At 40.9% G+C, this 16,648-nt stretch overlaps 1 protein-coding gene across 27 annotated transcripts in view; it reads left to right on the top strand.

Annotated features, from left to right (window-relative positions):
* Positions 1-16,648, top strand: part of ESRRG (estrogen related receptor gamma) — a 548,848-nt gene that overhangs the window by 410,150 nt on the left and 122,050 nt on the right. For all 27 annotated transcript variants that reach the window (XM_066380024.1, XM_066379967.1, XM_066380016.1 and 24 more), the window contains one exon: positions 1,027-1,143. In XM_066380024.1, the coding sequence (XP_066236121.1) occupies positions 1,027-1,143 (117 nt within the window). The remainder of the gene's footprint in view (positions 1-1,026; positions 1,144-16,648) is intronic.

The raw sequence follows: 16,648 nt of genomic DNA, 5'->3' as shown, positions 1-16,648 counted from the left end.
GGTTCAATTCCCAGCCAGGGCACGCAGGAGAAACGCCCATCTGCTTCTCCACCCTTCTCTCTCTCTCCTGTCTCTCTATCTCTCTCTTCCCCTCCCACAGCCAAGGCTCCATGGGAACAAAGTTGGCCTGGGCAGTGAGGTCTGCTCCATGGCCTCCCCCTCAGGCGCTAGAATGTCTCGATTGCAACAGAGCAATGCCCCTGATGGGCAGAGCATCGCCCCCTGGTGGGCATAGCATCATTCCCTGGTGGGCATGCCGGGTGGATCCTGGTCGGGCACATGCGGGAGTCTGTCTGACTGCCTCCCTGCTTCTATTGAAAAAAAAAAAGATAATGTTGTAGCTGTTTATTCTTGTAACACTTTCATGGGGCTGTAATATTTTGATTTCTTTATGCAAGTAGTATAATAAGCATGATAACAATGATGGTGAAGATCACCATTAACCAGGAAGAAGCGTTTACCTACTGAGCATTAAATTGTTTTGTAAGACTGTGAGTAATGTGGCAGCAGGAAGCAAGTGACTTCAGCCATTGTTTTCTAGGGGCTACCTGCAAGGTCCCAAATGAGCCTGGGGACTATTTCCACAGCCAAGTTTAGGTCAGGGACACAGTAAGCCTGGTGTGTCCCAGCATTAGTCACCAGAAGAAATCCAGGCTTGTCACTACAGGAAGACAGTTTGAATATTGGTGGTTTTACGGAAATAATCTGCTTTGATTTTTTTTTTCTATATTTCTGGAACCTAAGATTCTGGAAAACTGGATCTTTGCCTGAACGAAGCATCATGACTTGAAAGCTAATTTTATACAGAATCTTTAGAAAAACATCACCATCCTCATGACACTTGTGATATCCCCCATGAAGCCCATGTGTCGTTTGTTTTTTGTTTTTTTTTGTTTGTTTGTTTTGTTTTGTTTTGTTTTTGATGGAAGGGGGCAGGGATCACAGCTTTGACATCAACTCCAGGGTGCTCATATTTCCTGGACTTGCCCATCTAACAACTCCTTTTCTTCCCACCCTGTGTTGTAGGTAACATAGAATATAGCTGCCCAGCCACGAACGAATGTGAAATCACAAAGCGTCGACGTAAATCCTGCCAAGCTTGCCGCTTCATGAAGTGTTTAAAAGTGGGCATGCTGAAGGAAGGTAAGGCCCCTTGCCCGTAGCCCTATGCTTTAGGTCGGGAATGGGGGGTGGGTACGCACAAGGAATTGTCATGTTAGAGTGACCAGAAAAGGATGGGGTCACTGTAAGTACCCTACATCTGATGACCAAATGCTCCTTCTTTACCTGACCTTTCTAACAATCCGTTGCTATCTGATGACATCAACAGGAAGGGACAAGGTAGGACATGTCTGATGTGCGACTCAACACACCAGGTACGTCTGGGCAATTCTGGTACTTTCCATCCTTCAATTTCCGGAAGGCAGAGGTGAACAACCAGGAGGCTACTGTTACTGTCTTTCTGCATTTCTTCTCATGAGTAGGTTCACTGAGAGATCCACCCCCCATCTTTATTGAGGTATAATTGACAAAGTATCTATTTAATGTGTGTAAGCTGCTCTTTTGGTATATATGTATTTTGTAACATAATTGTGTCAATGTAGCTAATTAACATCCATCACTTCATATAGTTATCTTTTCTTTTTCTTAATTAATCTTAGGTTTAAAGCACTCTTTATTCTCTCTATTCTTAATTTTTGGATTTATTTTCTGTTACAAAGAGCATATAATAATGATATGAAAATTGTTGCTCTCAGTTGGGGACAACAAGAACAACAACACAGAATAATAACTGAATGTGTATTCTGCGCTAAACTGATTGTCTGGATCAGTTCGATTCTAGACTTCCCTCAGCCTCCACCCATATTAGAGGTCCCGAAATGTTTGTGTCTCAGCATGTCTGGTGAAACCAACATTTTAGCTTAGAGAAAAATTGATCTTTTCTTTAGAAGCCCTAGATTTAGCTGTTTCTAAAAAAAAAATTATTAAAATTGTTCAAATAATTTTTAAATTATTGATTGACTGATTTTAGAGAGAGGAAGAGAGAGAGAGAGAGAGAGAGAAACATTTATTTGTTATTCCACTTTGTTGTACACTCATTGGTTACTTCCCATATGTGCCCTAACGAGGGGGGGGGTCAAACCCACAACCTTGGCATTTTGGGATGACACTCTAACCAACGCAGCTAACTAGCTGGGGCTAGCTTGTTTTAGTTTATTTGTTGTTTTAATGTATATTCATACGTGTGCATGCTTTGATAAATATCCATTTTACATACTGCATTTAGGTTTTACTATTTCCTTCTCTTCAGAAAAGTCACCAGATGTAAAATAAATATGACAATTTTAAAAAGTAACAGAATGAAAATGTGGTCATTAAAGTTTGGATGAAAATTAAGTAAAATAACTATTTAACTGTGTAATTTTTGTGAAGTCATAGAATATGCCTTGTTCCCAGGATTGGCTCTGTGAATTTGTATATTTTGTTTTAACTAAAGATTACTGGCTTTTAACTTCCAAATCCAAAGAGATCCAAGTTTGTTTTCAAGAGCAAACCAGGCTTCAATTAGGTATGGTATTACCCATCTCATAACTTTTCCTGGTTTGACCTAATTCCAGGATGTTGACTGTGACTATCTACTAGGAAGAGAAAAGGGTTGATTATATTTGAATATGTGAGATCCATGCTGTGTTCTCTACCTTTTGTCCACTAAGAACTAACTCCTTTCTTGATAGGAACACAAAAAGACTCAAATTCTTTTTTTGTCTTCAGCTGGAATAAAAGCTATAAACACACACACACACAGACACACACACACACACACAAAACAAAACAAAAAAATAAACAAGTACTTAACTTTATAATGAAAGCCTTTAGAAAAGATGACCAAAATATACTGCCAAGTAAAAAAATAATAAAATAAAAAATTACCTATTAGTAGGCTTGAATTTATATATAAACATGTATTTTGTATAAAACCTACATTTATATTAAATTAAAATTTTACATTAAAATATAAACATAAATATATAAGCTGAAAACATCTTCTTACTAATTACCTTCAAATTTATAGCAGAGTAAAACAAAACATGGTTCAGTATGTAATAGTAAAAGATGGTTAATTTTTGGCTCTTGTTGTGCCTCTAAAGTTGAGCTATAGAGACTGAAACTAAAACTATGCGCATTGAAAAAGGCTTACTTAAGAGTTGTGAGTTGAGGATTCATTCTTTTCAGAAAGCAAATCATTCTTTAAAAAATGCTATACAAGTAATATATTAATGAACCACTTTTGCAATGACATGTTCTAGATTTCAGTTTTATTTTCAAAAACTGGAGTACATTGCAACAGGTGCCCATTTACAGGTAGATAGAAATTTTTTGATAAATTTGACTTTACTACTATATTTTACTCAACCATGTGCCATTCCAGGTTTAAGGAGGAAGTAGAAGAAAATGATTTTCCCCACGTTGTTTTCTAAGCAGGAGCAGACTTGAAAGGTGTTTAGAGTGACCAGAGAGCTGTAAACTGTGTTTAATTAAACATTATTGGTGAACGTAAATGAGTCCGTGCTTATCTATAATTCACACTTCTTCAGATGCTGTTATCAAACCTTTAGATTAGAGGGTCTGTTTTCAAGGAAATTGCTGCTCAGGCTGATACAGTCATATAATAATTTACTGTCCTTTACTCCTGACGCTGTCTGATGGGCAGCTGCTGGTGCTCTTAGCCCCTTCCCTCAAAAAGAAAGGACGGAATAATTGTGAGTCAGTATGGAGTATTTCTCTTCCTTTGCACTTAAACAAGTGCAGTGAAATACAACATTTCACCCTGCATATAAATGTGCAATTATGTGTGGCCATCTCCTTGGCTCAAGACATGGCTTCTCAGCCTAGAGAGAATGAGACCGTCTTAAACGTATCTTTATGGATGGAGAGGGATTTCAGGCCCACGCAGAATGTCAGAGATCATGATGCAGTAAATCTATTCAAATGTAAACCTGTTCAATTCAATTACCAGTCCCTAATACAATTTGCTGCGACAACCCCCATGTTGACCACAGCAGTCCATACAGGCTGATGGCACAGCGGGTCTGGAAATTGACAGACGAAATCTATTTAAACAAAAACGACGTTCATTCTGGAATCTGAAATGAAATCAGATTTCAACAGCTTTGATGGGAACTGTTTTTTTTTTTTTCCTTGAACAGGTATTTTTATTCAACTAGCCACCAAATGCATCTTAGATAAAATGCTGCCTGAGGGAAGTGAAGTTTTTTGTGTTGTTTTTTTTTTTTATTCAAAGGATGGTTTATAGAGAGATGAGATTCACCCTCTTTTGAAAATAACAATCTTCAGTTTTCTCTATCACCATTCCTATTAATGACATGGGGTGAAAGAGGGAAGGGATTGCTTAGTGAGTGAAAACGTTCAGTTGCATCGCATTGCACATAATTAAATTCTTAACTAGATAAGTCTCCTTATGAGCCAGCACCAGAATGGCATCTGAAAAAATCACATCTGATTTTAACCTTATAATTTTTTTTTAGATTTTATTTATCCATTTTTAGAAAGACAGAAGAGAGAGAGAGAAGGGGGGAAGAGCAGGAAGCATCAACTCCCATACATGCCTTGCCAAAGGGAGCCTGGGGTTTTGAACCTGCTGTTACCGGCGACCTCAGTGTTCCAGTTCAATGCTTTATCCACTGGGCAACCACAGCTCATGCTAATGTTAGAATTTCTGAACCAAAAAAGTGATGCCGGTTGCAGCAGTGGAACAGTTATGTGCAGAAACAACAAAAGACCACACTATAACAAGACTTCAAGAAGGATATGTCAAAAATGATTGTTCGGGTCTGAACAGTTACACCATCTGCTTCTGGAAAGTCTCCTGCCTTTTTTTTTTTTTTTTTTTTTTTTTTGTATTTTTCCAAAGTGAGAAGCGGGGAGACAGAGAGACAGACTCCACACATGCCTGACCAGGATCCGCCCACTAGGGGGCGATGCTCTCCCCATCTGGAGCATTGCTCTGTTGCAACCAGAGCCATTCTAGCACCTGAGGTGGAGGACATGGAGCCATCCTCAGCGCCCGGACCAACTTTGCTCCAGCGGAGCCTTGGCTGCGGGAGGGGGAGAGAGAGACAGAGAGGAAGGAGAGGGAGAAGGGTGGAGAAGCAGATGGGCACTTCTCTTGTGTGCCCTGACTGGGAATCGAACCCAGGACTTCCACACGCCTGGCCAATGCTCTACCGTTCCCCCTTCCTTTTTTGGTTCTGGACTCAACTTTGCTGGTCAGCCTCACACGTGATTGGCCAGCCTTATTTTACGGCAGCTCCAGCACTTTATGTTAAAAGGAACTCATCCATTATGGGATATGTGGTCTCAACATGAGCCTTTCAGATTTTGCAGGTGTTGTTGATTTGAAGGGAAAAATGAGACCGAGTTGAATTGCCCCTGTAAATCTGGTCAGGGTTTATTTTTATTTTGATCTCTCTCCCCTTGGTTCTTTGCAGGGCTAACTGGTTCGGTTTTCTCTCTGCTGGTGGCGAACAAGGAAATTTTATGAAGGCGATAATTATTTTATTTTGGTATAGAATTCGCTGGTCTGAGGCTGAAGGGCTTTTTGCTGTTTATTGCTCTGATGAGTTTCACCTTGACAGCTCAAGTTGTTTTTGTTTTTGTTGGGTTTTTTTTGTGTGTGTGTTTTGTTGTTGTTGTTGTTGTTTTGGCTCTTGCACGTGAAAGTCCCACAAAATGTGGAGGACCAATTTAGTTATATCAGCCCCCCCCCCAAAAAATGTGTTTTTTTACATTGCCTTAAGAAAAAGAAAGGTTCTTTAACATTTCATTTCTAATCCTTAAGATCATCATCAGTGAAATGATTGTGGCAATAATACTGTTTGCGAATAAAGTGTGAATATAATAGGATAAGCACTCAGTGTCCAGTGTGGCTTGAAGTGAGGACCAGATCAATGTTAGCTATTGTTGCTGGAGACAGTCAGGGTTTGGTGGACCCAGACTCCAGGACTTGGCTCAACCACCTCCTGTCCTGAGGCGAGTTGTATAACCCCTAAGATCCATGCGCCTCATTATTTGTGAATACAGGATTGATGATAGAACTTGCCTTGTGAGGTTTCGGTGAAAACCAGGAGAGCTGATATAGACACAGGGCCCAGCATGGTGAGCTAGAATCTAGGTGTCACATAGCATGTCCACTGACTGGACTAAAACCAATTCACGCAACATTTGTTATGCTTGGGCAGTATCAATGACCTCAGATGCCCTTTCCAAACCTTTCATAGAAGCACATCAATAAGTAAATATTTGCTCGGAAACTCCGTGAGGAAATTTAGTCTTTAATATCCAGCTTTACGTGAAGCAAAGAGAGACAATAGTATAAAGAGGGAAAAGGGGCTTCACCCCAAGCAGGAGGGTTTACCACCAGTATTATAGGTGAACAATGTCTTTAATTACTGGTTTAGATTCAGACGGGAGAATGCATTCCTTTGCCTACCAAGAAAACGGGCAAATCACACACCTTTTAAAATATGCAACAACAAAAAAAAGGATTCTATTAACCTCGTAGGCACATTAAATTTTACTGGTGAAATTTTGATATCAGGGCATAGTAGGAAGAAAAATTAGAAGCTGGCAATAAGCTTTAGTACAACTCAATAACTATGAGCCATGCTTCTCCCATTTTGTCTGGAAGAATATTGTGCTTTAGTTTTTCATTTTGATTTTTTTTTCACTACCTACCACTGAGATTTGGGGCAGGTCCACTCAACTTTGTCTCCATTTCCCTAAGCACAGGAAGCAGTTAGATTGCATTCTTTCTCATCTCTTCCATTGTAGGATAAGTTTTATTAAAAATGATATATCTACAGAAATATTATACCACTATATGACACAAAAAATGCATATAAATATGATGTTGATGATGATGATGATAAGAATATCTGTGAGGTTGGGAATACAATAGGAACTACAATGTGATAGACCTGACTTGTGCATTGTGCTATTTTGTAAACATTTTCTTAATAATTCTTGGAATATGTTTTATCTTTCTGGAAAAAATAGGAACTATGTTTGTTATTTTTGTCAATGTTAATGGATGTGAGACTTAGTTAATAGACCTGAGAGTTGAAGAAATAGTAGAACGATCTACAGATAATGAACTGCTTAGTAACTGAAGTCCTGATTATGCGTCTGTGCCTGTGTTTGAAAACCTTCTCTGTCTTTGTCCACCATTGCTACCTTCCCTTGTCAATATACTGAACTTCAGTCCATAGGGTTTTACTCTGTGGGCATCAGAAATCCCATCACGGGTTGTTGTATTGGCGCTAGTCAGATTTATCCGCAGTTTTGTTGTTACACTTTTAAAATAAAAAATATTGATCTAAGCGGGAGAGCAGAAGAGCAAGTTTAAACACTTTTCAATGGCTTCTAAATACTTTCTCGGGGCGGGGGAGAACAATGCATCCTTGATCCACAACAAAACAGCACAGTTCTGTGTTTCATTGATAACCACATTCGCTTTCCGTAGTTGAGTTGACATCTTTAAAGGAAGATTTTGTTACAGAGGTGGTCAGTATTTTCTCCCAGTTTTTAAAAGTCTAAAAAACACAAACCTGTGGATTCCAGCTAGGTGGTGTACACAGTGTGCATTGTGGAATGCCAAGTCCTCCTGTTCAGGATAAAAGCGAGGCAGAGGTTGGGAAGGAGCATTGGACAGTAGTCACCTTCAGTGTGGAAACGGCATGGGTCATTAAGGTTTCATTCACTTAAAACTGACCAGTGGAAAGAGTTGGGGCCCTGGGTGTCAGAGTCTCATGAGTCTGACAAGGGACCCAAAGTTCAGAGAGTATTCATGGCTCCCGCACTGACTTGTTGCAGAGAAGGATGGGATTAGATGTGAGGTATGTCATGTTCCCTGATCGTTCCTGTTTATCTATCAAGTTGTGTCACGGCTTTGGCCAAACACGTCTTTCCTGCTCCATCCATGGATCAGTTGCCGGCCATCTCAGCCCAGCAGGCCCACTGTGGCTCGGACTATTCATGTAGGGGTGAAGCAAATGGAAGAGAGTCCTGGTGTTCCCAGGAAGCAGCAGAGCTTATGGGTTTGACAAAGGGATGGTGTCCCTAAGGTACCCATGTGACATGCATAAGCAGGGACCTTTTCTTAGGAAACTGTGTCTCATCTGGGTTTTATAGGACAGTGAGGGTACAGATCATGGTTGGGGCCAATTGATCTTACAGGATAATTGGGCAGGTAGAGTCCTGGGCTGATAGCGACTTGGAGAAGATGTGTTTCAGATGCTGCAGAGGTCAGAGGGGCAAGGTTTACGACCCCACGCAGAACAAGACATTTAAGTCCGTTTGTTTCGGTCACGCGGAGTTAGTGTCTGTCTCTGCGCAGGTCTCCGGGATAGAAGTGAACTTAAAAAAGTCTAAGGGTGTTAAGGGATCCTTTCTTTTCATTCCTTGATGGATCTCTGGTATCTGAAGAAGGTCCTGTCACCTACGCCATGGCTAAATCCTTTGTCTTGGCATAACATCTTGATTCCACCAAGAATGGCCTGTCTCTCTAGAATGGAAAGCTCTCATGTTTTTGCTCTACCTCTGGGAGTATAGGGTTGACCCAATGTTTGGGAAATTTTTGAGTGGAAAAAATTAATGGGTGGATGGAAGAGGTAGGCACTCCTCTTCTTCCATGTTAAGAGATTCTTTGCCACAGGCCCTGTTTATCCTGAGTCTTCTAGTCACAATCAGCAGGGTCTACTTTTTAGTTTAGGGAAGGCATCATCTGTGTGTGTATGTATACACATATGTATAGAAGGTCCCCATTTACAATGGTTCCACTTAGGATTTTTCAACCTTCCAACAGTGCAGAAATGATATGGATTCAGTAGAATTCATACTTTGAATTTTCAATTTTGACCTTGTCCTGGGCTAGCACTATGTATGCAGTAGGATGCTTTCTCATGATGTTGGGCAGTAGTGATGAACTCAGCTCTGGGTCAGCTATGTCATGATGAGGGTCAGCCATGATACTTGACAGCGTCCTCATCTTGTCAGGTGATTCTGCCCGGCGTGGGCTAACATAAGTGTTCTGAGCACACTGAAGGTAAGCAAGGCTATGCTGTGATGTTCAGTAGGTTAGCTGTATTAAAAACATTTCAACTAATGATATTTTTAAAATTTATTTATTGATTTTAGAGAGAGAGGCAGTGATAGAGGGAGACAAACATTGATTTGTTTTTCTACTTATTTATGCATTCATTGGTTGATTTTTTATGTGCCCTGACTAGGGATTGAACCCATGACCTTGCTGTATTGGGAAAACCCTCTAATTAACTGAGCTACCTGGCCAGGGCTGATGTTTTCAACTGAACCATGAGTTTATGGAGATACAACCCCATCATAAGTCAAGAAGCATTTGTACCTCAGACAGCACAGATTTCTTCATTTAGCTGCCATGACATCTCCCACAATCAGTTGCCTTGAGCCCCTAGGACAGAAAGACAAATGATCCCCAACTGTTTTTGCTGCATGTGTAGCTTGGGTCTTGATTTCTATATGGCAATATAGGGACTCTGAGTCCTCTGGGCTTTCCCTATTAGCAGAAGAAGTAAAGAGCAACTCACTTGTCTAATTACCCTTCTGTTTCATAGCTTTAATCTTAATAAAATGTCCATATAATGGGTATAGCATTTTCCAGGTAGGTTCTCTTTTAAAAAAAGTATATATTAATAGTTAAAGCAATCGGGTCATTTAGTTACAAGCATATATGTTTCTGCTTACTTAAAGAACCTGCTTAGTAAATTTATCCTAACAAAATGTCTTTTGTACAAACCTCTGAAGAAGACATTGCCAAGGTGAGCTTCTTTTTTTTTTTTTTTTCCTCAAGCCTAATATCATTATGTTGCCAAGTCGAAAACAGAAGTTATCGGTAGGGAAATTTGGATTCTTACTGCCTTCAAAAAGCAGAACAAAGACCCAGAGAAAGCTTTAATGGTATTCAAGGAAAATATTTCTGTGTTAGATGACAGTTAGTAGAACTGTATTGACCTCCCTGGTGTTTCTCGTGCTCTCTGTTGTAATATCATCCTAAGAAGCTCCCTCATTAATGCAGAATGTTAAACAAAACCCCCAAGTTACAATATAAGCAATCACAAAGAGCACCTTCTTTGTGAGTTCTGTTTTGACAGTGAGCCCTTGGGGAATATATTTAAGGTGCCACACACACGCATACGCGCACACACACATTTCTTTCATGTACAGATACTAGTGTGTCGTGTTTTTTGTTTTTTGTTTTTTTAGTCCTGGTTTGTTGACAGGAAATGTTTCTAAATGAACAGCAAAGATTTTGCAGGTAAAAATAATAATGTACTTTTGAGAGCGCCTATGTATTAAGATATGTCCTATGTGCCTTGGTTGGAGTTTTATTTTATTTTTTTGCTAATCCTTGCCAGGACTCCCAGGGGTGGGCGTTTCTCCATTTCTCAGAGGAGATGGAGGCTTGCAGAGTGTGACTTGCCGGAGTTCTCATGGTGATTCGCACAGTTGAGTCTGGACTTTGTGGCAAGCCTGTGCTCTGTTTATTTAATATAGTTTTTCTTTATGAACCTTAGGAATATTCCAGTATATATTTAGCTTAGGATTCTTTCGAGGCTATGGTGGGATGAGATACTAAGCTTCTAAAAGATTACTTAAGTAAAGCACGTTTCTTTCTTTCTTTTTTATTTTATGAGTTCTCACTTTTTTGCTTTGAGTTTTTCAATTACATTCCAGAAATAGAATTGACAGTGTCAAAAGGCAGTAAGTTTCCCATCGCTGCGAGAGGTGTGAGAACAAGTCCAAATGTCATATGGAGATCAGACTAGAATATCTTTGATGGGACCACCCCGCTCTGAGATCCTTGGGCTCCCAACGTTAACTCTGGAAGAGCCTGCTCGTTAGAAGCGGTGCGAATTAACCTCAGCAACACTCAAGCTGTTTTCTTCCCTGAGAACCTGATTGTGGGGTGTGTGTTTGTGAAACTGTGGCTGATGTTTTATTCCAGTCTGAACTGGAGCAGAGAGACACATTTTGCCTGGTGGCAAAGTAAGCCTCTCCTTTTTAGAAAGTGAACTTCAGAACCAGATTCCTTAGCAGTTTTGCCTTTGTGGAGATGAATGCCTTTGATTCAAAGCCTCGGTTGTTTTGAGGCTGTGTCCAGTGTGTGCCACTGGGGTGTTACAATCTTACCTGTTTTATAAATGGGGAAAATCAGTGTTTTAAGGATGTGTCCATAATTCTGTATATCATCCATCTGGGTCTTAGGCCATCACACGCTCTCTGTACATGTCTGCCTCTCTGAAATGATCTTACATGTACATATTTCTCAGTGACAACAATTACATTTGTCACGAAGTAGACAATGTCTCACGTCAACTTACCAAAGACAGCACTGAGATCATTTAAACCGAATAAACCTATGTTCGCCATGTTTGTGTTGGAGAGGACAGAAAGATTGAAGTGATCAGAGATAGTTCTTTAGGCTCCCTTCCTCTTGCTTTAACTGGAATGCTATTAAAAGTTAATCATTTCTTTTATTGTCCCCATTTGTCATGTCCATTTGTGAACTTGAAATGGGAAGCAGGCAGTTATCAAATAGGCTACACACTTTGATTCTTTTGGATTATTAAAAAGAATTGCCAACGGATTCCACCCTCAGGGGGACAAGACATGCTTCCACATTTGCTCATGCCCCAAGAGTCCCATGACAACCCGGCAAGTGATGGGGGCACCTCCCCAGTCACAGAGGACTCTGATGTGGAATTTTTCCCCATGATCTCCAGACAATAGATTTTTTCTCATTTTCACCAATGCACGCATGTATCAACATGATGCTGTGTTTATAACATTGTGCTTTAATTTAATGTGAAGGGATTCAGGTAGACATATGACTAAGGCTCATTTAATGCAGTGCCTCCTGGTTTTATTTCATGTGGGCACCATTTCTAACACACGAGTCGCCTTTGCTGTATGACTCCACTCCATCCATTACTACATTGGGTATCTTATATGATTTTGTGCATTCCTAAGCTTGCCCTCACATGAAAGTGAGCACTGATCATTTCTTAAGAGACAGTTCTGTAGTTTTGTGTGTGTGTCTCTCTCGCTTTGTAGGTTGTAGAGCCACCAACCAGCTCCCCTAAGGCAAGCTGTCTGCAAAGGAACAAGCCAGCTGGCTTGGCCAAGGTTGATCAATGATGAGAGGCAGGCTGGGTTCCAGGTTCACAAAAACCACTCAGTGGAGAGTAGGTCAGCGGCTTCCCCAAAGCCAATTTGCTGGCAGAAGTCTGAGGTGCCTGGTGCTCACCAAATTCCCTGAGCCTGATGGTACTGGTGGGGAGTCTATCCTTGGGCTTCGTGGCCAACCAGACTTAGGTGAATGGCAGATTGTGCTTTCTGGGAGCCAGTGTGGCTTTGTCGCTACTAATATCTGGGGCCTGCCACTCCCACCTCGCTAAGGGACCCAGGTAGACTGCTCCGCGCAGGTATAACAAAAAGGGATGCTCAGGTGTGACGAATTTCAGCTGGTTCTCCACGTCATACAGTTGTTTTCACCTGAAATCAGCTAAATGCTTTTTTAAGGTTGACATGAGTCTGAACCATGCCACTGAAAGAGCACAACATGGGTATGTTTGGGGAAGCAGAAAGCGTCAGAATCCTTTGACAGGAGTATTCGGATTTCTGCTGCATTAAAGCCCCAGCTGTAACACACCGCTTATTTTATAGATGACTGTGGTGATAAAAGGCGGCCGAGGCACAAGCCAGAGGGAGGGTTTCTTAGCTGTGGCCATTTGGTGCACCTGCTTGTCCAAAGATGATGTGTATCTGGGATCAGAATTCCTTCCCTGTTTTTCTCCATGATTCTATTTTCAACTATTCATTCTTTTCTACATAGGCTGCATAATCATCATTTTAAGATGCCTGGACTATTTCATTAGAGCGTGTAGGTCTGCCGGGGATGTCAGGAATTGACAGAATTGCATAGGTACAGATGAGATCAGGGACATTTCCTCGTTTAACTTAGCCTATGTTGTGCTTAGAGCTGTGCTGATCTCCAGTCCTGCTTCTCAGTTTGCTCAACATGCCACCTGCTCCTTTGGGGAATTACATCCACTTTGCCTGGCCAGCTTCTCAGATACCTGAGCCTCTCTTTAGTGGCTCCTCTCTGGACTGTCCAGTTAATTTCCCCCAACTCAGCTCTCCCTCACACATAACTTTTTTTGAGAGCACACAACTTCCTCTTCCTCCCATTCCCTTCCCTCTACCCCATTAAAAAAATAAGTTGCTCTAAAATGTCTTCTGAAAGCAAAGTTTCTTCCCAACTGTGCCGAGTGGCTATTTGGTGATTCTCAAGCCTAGGACCTCCATCAGTATCACTCCCCCCCCCCCCACTGGGCTCTCACCTCCCTGCTCTCTTAGACATCTCCAGACCTATTCAGTCTCTTCAGTATCAACATCATCTTCATCATTAGTATATTTGAACCAGTTAAACAGCAATGACCAGCGTTTAACTCAACCAGTTATCGGTTTTTATCAATTCATGCTTAATTTGGAAATATTTGGTAGGTAAGTGACTTCTTGCCTCATGGTCTAATCTGTGTAAATGTTTTTTAACCATTATTCAACGAATACTTTCTGTTCTTTATAACATCTTGGGCAGGGGTCAGGTTTTTGCTCCTGAAGATGCTTTGTAGCTACTTAAGGATACAAATGATACAAATTGGTCCAGCCCATCTCTAAATGATTCACCCAACCTTGATCGGTCCATTCAGTGAATATTATGAGGCGTGACTCCATACCACTCAGTTTATTATGTGTCAGAGATTAAAAGCGAACATGGCAGATAAGCTTCTGCCCTCACGGAGTTTATTGTAAGCCTCGTTACTTACACCCATATCGATTTCCTCCCTTTCTGAATCTCACCAGCATTCGTATTGTTTCATATAAGTGAGCATTTTAACTTCACATTTGCCACAGAGGAGAGTAGGCTGAAATGGTAGAAAGCTTGCTCCCTCCGATCCGATGGTAATCTGTGGCTATCGATTGGAATCCAGCAAATGTGCAGTCCACTACAACTGATGCATTGAATTTTTAATTTTCGTTAAATGGTCCCACGTGGCTGGTGACTACTGGGCAGGGCAGAAAGGGAGTCAATCCAAACATTACTTGCTGTGTTACCTTAAACGAGTTACATTACACTTTTTAAGCCTTATCTGTAGAATGCGGGTTGCAGTGATAACTTCAGCAGAAAGTTGTTTTGAGCTTTAAATGAGATAATAGATGTACTATACTTGGCCCAGTGCCCAGTAATCAGCCAGCACTCAGAAAATACTGTTAGCATTAATTTTTAGTATTCTGTATGTCTCGTAGAGGAAAGCATAAATAACTTGGGAACGAGGACTCTGTTTATATTTTAGTCCTCTATGACAGCTAGCATAGTGATCACCCACATAGTAGGTGCTCAATAAACTATTACATGATCCCCCCCCCTTTTTTTCTTGCTTTTAGGTACATTATGAAAATTTCAGTTGCAGGAATAATTTTGTCATCAGTAATAATTTCAGAATGAACTCAGAGGCTACCATCATATAGTAATGATTTCTACATTTTCCTTTATTTATGTGCGTGACCAAGACATAGTTGTATGTCAGCAGTCATGTTGTATTGAGTTTATATTGAAAATACAAATATAGCAATTGGTATATCCTGAGTGCCTCCTGCCTCCCAATAAAAGGAAAAAAAATGAAAAGGAATGACTGTTTTTTATCCACCTTCTCCATAGACCAGCAGTTCTCAACCTGCCATAGACGGTTAATAAGTTGGTGAATAGAAATGCAAAAACTAAGACCTATTTTAAACAACTTCTATCAATAACTTGCCAAAGATCAGACAACATGTAAATAGTAAAGCCAGGATTCAGTCTGGACTTTGCAGACTCTGAAGCCCACAGAGTGGACTATAGACTCCTAATGAAGTCTTGGTTTTCCTCTTCATGAGCGAAGTTTACCAGAGTGTCATGAGGTGAACTGTTATTTCCGTTGCGTGGAAGCCCCTGGTCTCAATGACGTACTTTTGTACGCAAAGAGACCTTCATTTCAGGGAATGGCTTTGGTACCAGAGCTGTTAGAATTCCAGAACCCTTCCTTTGTGTACGTACTCTGAAACAAAAGGGCTAGGCAACCACAGGCACGTGTGCTTTGATTTCTGAAAATATTGCTCTCTGCAGGACCAGCATATTACTTCCTAAAGTTCCTGGGTGGGCTGTTTCTGTCCTTTCTGAGAAAGGGTTTGAAGCATGTTGGGGCTGCTCATATTTCTGAACAGCACCCCTCCCACGTAGCCGGTGGCAGCTGCGGAACAGCGACAGAGACTATAGTATCTGTCCCTGAGAGGCAGTTCAGGTCATTGTCTGATGATTTCAGTTTCAATTTGTAACATCGCTCCCATGCTCTGCAGCCGACAGGTCCAAATTTGTGGTCTGTGAGCCAATGCATTTTCTCCACAACTCTGGGTATATCTGAGGTCTCCCTGGAAGTCGTTCATTAGGGTCTGGAGGGGATTGTATAGCGAAATAAAGCTTGGCGAATGATGACAGTAAAAGGGACAGAAGTGCGCCTGAGATGCATTTGAGAAATCTTCTGGTTATATCACAGATCTCTAACTCTTTGGTATGCGCTCTGGCGGGGGCAATGCTATCAAAAAGTTTTGCTCAGGTAGTGAGAACAAAATCCCTTAGCTTTTTACAAGTGATTCAGTTTCTATTTAAATGTCATTCAGGAACTGGCCTCTTTGAAAGTTCCCAAGCTTAAGCAGCTAAGAGTTCTTCCCTTTCTCACCTTTCTTTCTTAACTTGCAGTTACAGACTCTTAACAAGCAGCTTTGGTTAATGCATTGATTTAAATAGAAGCCCAGAAGGAGACAGTGCTGTAGTCAGCTGAACTCTTAAACCGTCCTGGGAGACCGGAGTCATTTGCACATTGGAAAACAGCTAATGGGCCAGGGAAGCAGAGGTTAGTTGCAGGGTCTTTGCTTCTGTCTCCTTTCCTTCACCGTGGGAAAGATCACAGGTATAAGTCTTGTAACAAGAACTGCTAAGGCACTGTACCTTATTCTATTTTTTTAATTAGTTTTGTTTTTCTCAGTGGCTAGATATTTTAAAGAAATTTAGGCCTATGGGAAGTGGAGGGGAAAATTATGAATTAGTGGCTTCCTCTCATGGCCAAAGTCCAGTAGGTAGTGTGATATCTTGCAAAGGCACAGGCTTGATATATGTTATTTGCTGAGGAAAGATAATATATTTGGAATCACGTTATAAACATGCTATTCTGCATCATGTATTATTAAGGTCATGGAATTCACCAATAGCAAGTCCTGCGTTGCTGTGCATTTGACAGTTGCTACCAGGTTTCTTAGTGCTTCTAGCCTCCTTCTCCTTATCTATAAAGTGGTGATGATGATGATAATACTGTGTATTCTACAGTTTGGTGTGAGGATTCAAGGTGAGGATGTCTTTAAAATACTTAGCACAACATCTGAGAAATGTTTAGTCCTCAGTAAATGTGAGCAATTGTTCTCATCATCGTCACCGTCA

This window comes from Saccopteryx leptura, chromosome 1, assembly GCF_036850995.1.
Source record: "Saccopteryx leptura isolate mSacLep1 chromosome 1, mSacLep1_pri_phased_curated, whole genome shotgun sequence".
In the NCBI taxonomy this organism is placed as follows: domain Eukaryota; kingdom Metazoa; phylum Chordata; class Mammalia; order Chiroptera; family Emballonuridae; genus Saccopteryx; species Saccopteryx leptura.
The sequence above is the reverse complement of the archived record's forward strand: the minus strand, read 5'-3'. Positions and strand labels throughout refer to the sequence as shown.